General features: G+C 47.4%; 1 protein-coding gene across 1 annotated transcript in view; it reads right to left on the reverse strand.

Annotated features, from left to right (window-relative positions):
- scube1 (signal peptide, CUB domain, EGF-like 1) overlaps nt 1-8,339 on the reverse strand; it is a 151,409-nt gene that overhangs the window by 74,817 nt on the left and 68,253 nt on the right. The window contains 2 exon segments of the mRNA XM_083757696.1: nt 2,700-2,816; nt 4,989-5,114. Of these exon segments, the coding sequence (XP_083613822.1) occupies nt 2,700-2,816; nt 4,989-5,114 (243 nt within the window).

Raw genomic sequence — 8,339 nt, forward strand, 5'->3', positions numbered from 1 at the left:
TACTCATGACACAAACAAATAGTTCAAAATAATGTTATTTCCATGTCTTGAAATGGCCCTGGAGTGTAAGGACCTCAATTTGAAAGCTTCTCTGAGAACCTTCTCTGAACTCCAAATCAGAGGGCTGAAAAAAATAGAAAACGGCACAGGAGAAAAACATTATAATCACGTGTACGCTCCAAGCCAAATATGGGAGTGGGAAAAGGAAGGAGACGAAGGAAAAATAGCCGTGAAAAAGTTCCACTTACCTGGAACCTGGCTCATTTGTCTTCTGGTGATTAGAAAAGTAGTGGGACGAAAAATAATCATTTCCTTTAACCCATTTTGGGTGGGAACGCCTTTTGGTGTTAGCATTATGTTATGCTTTAGCTATTGAAAAATAGCATATCTACAAGCTCATAGCGCGCCACCGAGTGGCGCGCTATGAGCTTGTAGGTCTGCTATTTTTGAAGAATTGTGAAAAGTGACATGAAAGTGTATGAGAACGACTGACATAAAAAAACCTGCTTTTTCAAGAAAACAGTCGGGATTTAGAAGACATTTGTAGAATCGTTCCCAGGTCAAAAAGGGTTAAGTTGAGGAAGGGCCAGGATACGTGTGGGCAGGGTGCGTTTGGAAGAGAAGCTGGTGTCTGATGGGGGCTGGCTGTGGGTTCTGAGTGGACTACAGTAACAGGGCTGATGAAGGTGGAGTTATAATAATGGAGATGATGAATATGTTTTTCAGAGCGGGAGACATTTTGTCAGTCATTCCCACTGGCCTCTGTAGTGCCTCGGGGCGATTAGCCGCTCATTCCACAGCCCTGACAGACTATTACTGTAATGCACGTAGCTATAGCTAATGTCATTATGTGTGAGAGAGAGGGGGAGATTATCCGTTTTGTTTATGGAGGAGACCAGAGGTGGAACGTAACTAAGTACATATACTTCAGTACTGTACTTATAAGCACAATTATTTGTAGGCTACTTTACTTGAGTATTTCCAATTTAATTTCCAGTACTTTTACTTCTACTCCACTATATCTCAGAGGCAAATATCGTACTTTTACTCCGCTACAACTTTAGTTACTATAGTTACTTTGAAGATCTTGATGGTCAAGTGACATCAATCCCTCTGTATGTGGATTCATCTGGATGCCAAAAGACATTGTAACCCTAAGGTATATACAGGGGGATTGTTCCTTTAACTGTGTTGGCGGGCTGAGGCTGCATGGACGAGGAATATTATGGGATATCTTGTGTTTACTGTCTGTTCTGGTGTGCAGGGATAAGCGGTCGCATTAATGAGAGGAAGAGAGATTTTACTTTGTTTGTTCACTACGGAGATTGGATACAGAATTAGAACCCTGGCTGATCACGTTTGTCCTTTTTGAATTATTATTTTGTTCATTAAATCACCAGTTCTGCAACACGGACTCCTTTTCCTTGACAGCATAGCAAGAAAGCATAAGGATTATTCCGGAGAGTAGAGACATGGTGGTTATAACATGTTGGTGCGAGTTGTAAACGCACTAGAGTTGTTTCCGATGCCGAAACCAGTATCAGAAGCCAATACTTTTTCTTTAATATATTTCTTTATCACACGATTTTGTAACCCATTTTTCACCCCTGTGTCAATTATCTAATGTGATCCTGGGCTCTACACACCCTCCACCAACCTAGTCCCCATATATGGGGGACAAGGGGAGAGCAACGGACTTGAACTCATGCTTCCTTCATGCCTGAGTGTCCAAGTTGCTCCTTTACACCTGACAGTGTTTCCCTGGTTGTTTCCCTGGTTGGACGTATAGCGTGGAAGGAACACGTTATTCCAACCAGTTCCTTTCCCCTCCATCAGGCGCCACGGCTGGCTAGAATGCTGGTGTCAGTATCGGCGAGTATGTCGGTCTATGCCATTCCCATACCACATCATTTATCACATGATGATATGTAATTTACAGTAATCAATTTCTTTGTATTTTTGAATGCTTCGGTTGATGTTGCACTATAGTGTTTTATATGAATTTCTTTACATTTCTGTTTATTCCTATAGATGAGTGATTCTCAAACCTTTTAATCTCAAGGACCCCCGTGACTCTGAGAGTGTACAAAAGGACCAAATGGACCCTATATGGGTCCCCCACAGGGACTGACCAATGACCATGGCCCACAAGTTAGACAACTTGAAACATTACTGGCATTAGCAATCTGCATTCCAGAAAGCATGTCCACATTCAAGTTACCATGTGTAAATGGGACAAACAACAGGCTAGCTGACATTATGTTATGCCTCTGTCTGTCTGTCTGTCTGTCTGTCTGTCTGTCTGTCTGTCTGTCTTCCATCCCAAAACACACCGCTTTCACTTATCTATTTCTTTATATAAAATAATAATCTATTTTAGATCTATCTTAGACAACTGCGATGAATGAGAGCTTGCTTGCTTGTGTTTGTGTGTGTGTGTGTACGTGCATGTGCACGTGCGTGTGTGAGTGCAGTGCATAAGTAAAGGCAGAAAGGCGCGCTGCATTTGTAGAGTGTGCATTTGCGCGTGATCCATTTCTGCTCGATGATGGACACACCAGAGATGCACAAGAGAAAAGTGTGTGCACTGTACCTACCTTTGTGTGTGTGTGTGTGCGTGCGTGCGTGCGTGCGTGCGTGCGTGCGTGCGTGCGTGTACAATACATGTGTCACTGTAAGCCAGCATGGCTGTCACTCACCGATGCAGGTCTTGCTGTCGGAGTGCAGAGCGTACTTCTGGTGACAGCCACACACCGGCCCGGTCTCCGTGTCATCGCATGTGTGCTGGCAGCCGCCGTTTCCATAGTTACACGTCACTGTGGCAACACACAAGGTGGCGGTGAGGAGCGTGATTCCAAAGAGACACACACACACACACACACACACACACACACAAGCGCGCACAGACGCACACGCCCATGTGACGCACACGCCTTTTAAGGAACGCAGTGTTTTTAAAGGCAAGGTAGTAGTAGGCTCTCTGTCGACAACTATAGTTGAGGCAGTCTGCCCAAATATAACAGATTCTAGTGCCCAAGGGGACATTCCTACTGAAATATAACAGAGACAATTACCCCAGGGGACATTCCTACTGAAATATAACAGAGACAATTACCCCAGGGGACATTCCTACTGAAATATAACAGAGACAATTACCCCAGGGGACATTCCTACTGAAATATAACAGAGACAATTACCCCAGGGGACATTCCTACTGAAATATAACAGAGACAATTACCCCAGGGGACATTCCTACTGAAATATAACAGAGACAATTACCCAAGGGGACATTCCTACTGAAATATAACAGACAATTACCCCAGGGGACATTCCTACTGAAATATAACAGAGACAATTACCCTAATATAATATAGACTAGGGCCCTCAGGGGCATTTCTAATGTAATATAGACTAGGGCCCTCAGGGGCATTTCTAATGTAATATAGACTATAGGGCCCCCAGGGGACATTTCTAATGTGGGGTAATAAAGAAGCAGAGTCATGGCTGACTGGAAGCAGAGCCTCCCACTGTTACTCTGAAGACATTGACAGGTGGAATGACTTGAGCAGACACAGAGAGGGGGGGGGGGGGAGAGAATGTGTGAGTGAGACAGACAGACAGACAGACAGACAGACAGACAGACAGACAGACAGACAGACAGACAGACAGACAGACAGACAGACAGACAGACAGACAGACAGAGAAAAGGTGAGAGAGAAAGAAAGAAAGAAAGAAAGAAAGAAAGAAAGAAAGAAAGAAAGAAAGAAAGAAAGAAAGAAAGAAAGAAAGGGAAAGGAAAGGAAAGACACATTGCAGAGGATTTCACAAAGCTCTCAGCAGTCTCACCTTCAGAGGAGAACAGAATAATGTGTTGTCAAGTGTGATCAAAATTATGGCTGCACTCGTGCGTGAAAGAGTGCAAAATGGGAGATGATGAAGAATGGAGCCTTTTTCTTTTTATTATGGAATCCATCAGTCAGTGCAGCCTCAGTGGAATTATTATTATTATTATTATTATTATGGAATCCATCAGTCAGTGCAGCCTCAGTGGAATTATTATTATTATTATTATTATTATTATTATTATTATGGAATCCATCAGTCAGTGCAGCCTCAGTGGAATTATTATTAATATTATTATGGAATCCATCAGTCAGTGCAGCCTCAGTGGAATTATTATTATTATTATTATGGAATCCATCAGTCAGTGCAGCCTCAGTGGAATTATTATTATTATTATTATTATTATTATGGAATCCATCAGTCAGGGCAGCCTCAGTGGAATTCCTGATGTCCGTCCTCAAATTTCATATAAAAGCCCAGTGGAACTTTGATCATGGATACTACTACCTTTATGGGAATTGTTTGGCATCTCTCTGAGCACAGTAAGTTAAAGTAATGCTGTAATAACACAGATGTGTGTCCATCCCTCCCCGCTACCATATCTGTATCAGTATATACCTTGTCCCCAGACAGCCATTGGCTGATACCTTGTCCCCAGACAGCCATTGGCTGATACCTTGTCCCCAGACAGCCATTGGCTGATACCTTGTCCCCAGACAGCCATTGATGAAAATAATCTACCCCTCGACTACCTTTTTTCACTGACGAAAACTAAATAAAAACTAAGCTGTGGTGACTAAAACTATAAGACTATAGAAATATATTCTAGTCTGGATATAATCCACTGGCCAATCATACAAACCACGCAGTATACCATCCTTACAAGTCCATTTTAGTAGGAATTAGCAGTTGGAGGTTTGGGGAGCTGACCTGAATGTTAAAACACTCTGTGGAGAATGTGTGTGTGTGTGTGTGTGTGTGTGTGTGTGTGTGTGTGTGTGTGTGTGTGTGTGTGTGTGTGTGTGTGTGCGTGCGTGCGTGTGCGTGTGTGTGTGTGTGAGTGTTGTGGGTGTAGGTGGAGCTGTGCACTGCTCTGAGGTCAGCTGCGGTAGACCTACATATACAGACAGACAGACAGAACCTACATATACACTCCTTCTGGTTCTTGGCCAACTCGAACCCCGGTCGGCACTCGCAGGACACGCCTCCCTTGGGAGCCTCTCTGCAAATGTGGGCACAGCCATGGTCTTTGTTCATACAGTTCATCCCATCTGTGGGAAGAGAGAGAGAGAGAGAGAGAGAGGGGGGGGGGGGGGATAAGAACAGAAAAAAAACTGTAAATATGCGTTATTGTCCAAGGTAAATTTGCCTGGTTGTTGCTGAGATCAGATTCTAAAAATGTCTTCTGAATCCTGACAGTTTTTTGAAAAAGCTATGTTTCTATGTCAGTGGTTCTTCGATTTTTCAAAAAAAGCAGACCTACAAGCCCTACAAGCGCGCCACTCGGTGGCACGCTAAGAGCTTGTAGATCTGCTATGTTTAAATAGCTAAAGCATAACACCAAAAGGGGTTCCCGCCTAAAATGGGTTAAATAAGTTATTGGACTTCTCCCTTTCATCTACACAGTTAAAACCCTTATGTTAATTGAACTCTGAGAATGTATACAAATGTCATTAAAAATGGTTACATGGTTGACTGTTTGATTTAACAGTTTGTAAAATAAGCACAAGAAAAGCACAGTTCAATACGAGGTCTGCTGAGAGGGGGGGGAAAAAGCACTAATTAAAAGCACTAATTAAACATTGGGGTCATTACATTTGTACACCAGAGTGTACACAAGAGTCTCATCATTTCCATTTAAAAAAAAGACACAAGCCAGCTCTGAGAAGAGGTTCCCGTTTGGTTTGGTATAATAACACCCATCCCTGTTGGCAGCACCCTCCACCTAACCTCCCATCCCTGTTGGCAGCACCCTCCACCTAACCTCCCATCCCTGTTGGCAGCACCCTCCACCTAACCTCCCATCCCTGTTGGCAGCACCCTCCACCTAACCTCCCATCCCTGTTGGCAGCACCCTCCACCTAACTTCCCGTCCCTGTTGGCAGCACCCTCCACCTAACCTCCCATCCCTGTTGGCAGCACCCTCCACCTAACCTCCCATCCCTGTTGGCAGCACCCTCCACCTAACCTCCCATCCCTGTTGGCAGCACCCTCCACCTAACCTCCCATCCCTGTTGGCAGCACCCTCCACCTAACCTCCCGTCCCTGTTGGCAGCACCCTCCACCTAACCTCCCGTCCCTGTTGGCAGCACCCTCCACCTAACCTCCCATCCCTGTTGGCAGCACCCTCCACCTAACCTCCCATCCCTGTTGGCAGCACCCTCCACCTAACCTCCCGTCCCTGTTGGCAGCACCCTCCACCTAACCTCCCATCCCTGTTGGCAGCACCCTCCACCTAACTTCCCGTCCCTGTTGGCAGCACCCTCCACCTAACCTCCCATCCCTGTTGGCAGCACCCTCCACCTAACCTCCCATCCCTGTTGGCAGCACCCTCCACCTAACCTCCCATCCCTGTTGGCAGCACCCTCCACCTAACCTCCCATCCCTGTTGGCAGCACCCTCCACCTAACCTCCCATCCCTGTTGGCAGCACCCCTCCACCTAACCTCCCGTCCCTGTTGGCAGCACCCTCCACCTAACCTCCCATCCCTGTTGGCAGCACCCTCCACCTAACCTCCCATCCCTGTTGGCAGCACCCTCCACCTAACCCTCCCATCCCTGTTGGCAGCACCCTCCACCTAACTTCCCGTCCCTGTTGGCCAGCACCCTCCACCTAACCTCCCATCCCTGTTGGCAGCACCCTCCACCTAACCTCCCCATCCCTGTTGGCAGCACCCTCCACCTAACCTCCCGTCCCTGTTGGCAGCACCCTCCACCTAACCTCCCGTCCCTGTTGGCAGCACCCTCCACCTAACCTCCCATCCCTGTTGGCAGCACCCTCCACCTAACCTCCCATCCCTGTTGGCAGCACCCTCCACCTAACCTCCCGTCCCTGTTGGCAGCACCCTCCACCTAACCTCCCATCCCTGTTGGCAGCACCCTCCACCTAACTTCCCGTCCCTGTTGGCAGCACCCTCCACCTAACCTCCCATCCCTGTTGGCAGCACCCTCCACCTAACCTCCCATCCCTGTTGGCAGCACCCTCCACCTAACCTCCCATCCCTGTTGGCAGCACCCTCCACCTAACCTCCCATCCCTGTTGGCAGCACCCTCCACCTAACCTCCCATCCCTGTTGGCAGCACCCTCCACCTAACCTCCCGTCCCTGTTGGCAGCACCCTCCACCTAACCTCCCGTCCCTGTTGGCAGCACCCTCCACCTAACCTCCCGTCCCTGTTGCAGCACCCTCCACCTAACCTCCCATCCCTGTTGGCAGCACCCTCCACCTAACCTCCCGTCCCTGTTGGCAGCACCCTCCACCTAACCTCCCATCCCTGTTGGCAGCACCCTCCACCTAACTTCCCGTCCCTGTTGGCAGCACCCTCCACCTAACCTCCCATCCCTGTTGGCAGCACCCTCCACCTAACCTCCACCTAACCTCACCATCACCACCGAGGAGGAAAGCTGGTATTCCTTCCAAACTGTCCGGTGTGAGCCGGTCTATACTGTAGGTCATGCCTACTGAAAAACAAAAAGGAGAAAAAATGGGGGGAAAAAAGAAGACAAAAAAAAAACGCTGGTTCCGGTTTTTCGACAGCGCTTTGTTTTGGTTCCCCTAATCCCATTTAAACGCTGACTGGAGTTATAACTAGTGCTTTAGTCTCGCCAGTCGCTATACGAGTTGGAATAGAAGATGTAGTATATAATATACCAAACAAACTATTCCTATAAGCTATAACGCATCACAGGTTTTATTGGGTAGGCCCGAAAGTTATGATGCCCTTGATCGCCAGGAATTATTTTGCGGTTCCGGGCCGTTGGTTCCGGTCTCCTGAAGAGTACAACCAGACTACGACATGACGTCAAAGTTATTTCCGCTCCCCCGACCGGATCAGAAACCCGAAAACGGTGTTGATCCCTGCAGGCTATACCCTCCTCCACCTAAGAAAGCTGCACTGTACATGTTTATCCCATTTTGGGGCGGGAACCCCTTTTGGTGTTAGCATTAAGCTAACACCGAGTGGCGCGCTATGAGCTTGTAGGTCTGCTATTTTGGAAAAATCGAAGAACGACTTGACATAGAAACATAGCTTTTTCAGAACACTGTCAGGATGTAGAAGACAGTTTTAGAATCTGATCTCAAGTCAGAACGGGTTATGTAAAACACCCCATATCCCCGCTGCAAGCGGCACCACTCCGCCTATAAGAAAGCTCCACTCGGTGTACAACATGTGTCGTTACACGGACCCAGTGATGTGGCGCTGCCCCGATCCCAGCTGACAGCCGGGCCCAGAGAGAAGCAGCACAAGAGGTGACTGTGAGGCGCCGTGTAACCGTA

The sequence above is a fragment of the Protomyctophum parallelum genome (genome assembly GCF_964188405.1).
Source record: "Protomyctophum parallelum genome assembly, chromosome: 22".
Lineage (NCBI taxonomy): Eukaryota > Metazoa > Chordata > Actinopteri > Myctophiformes > Myctophidae > Protomyctophum > Protomyctophum parallelum.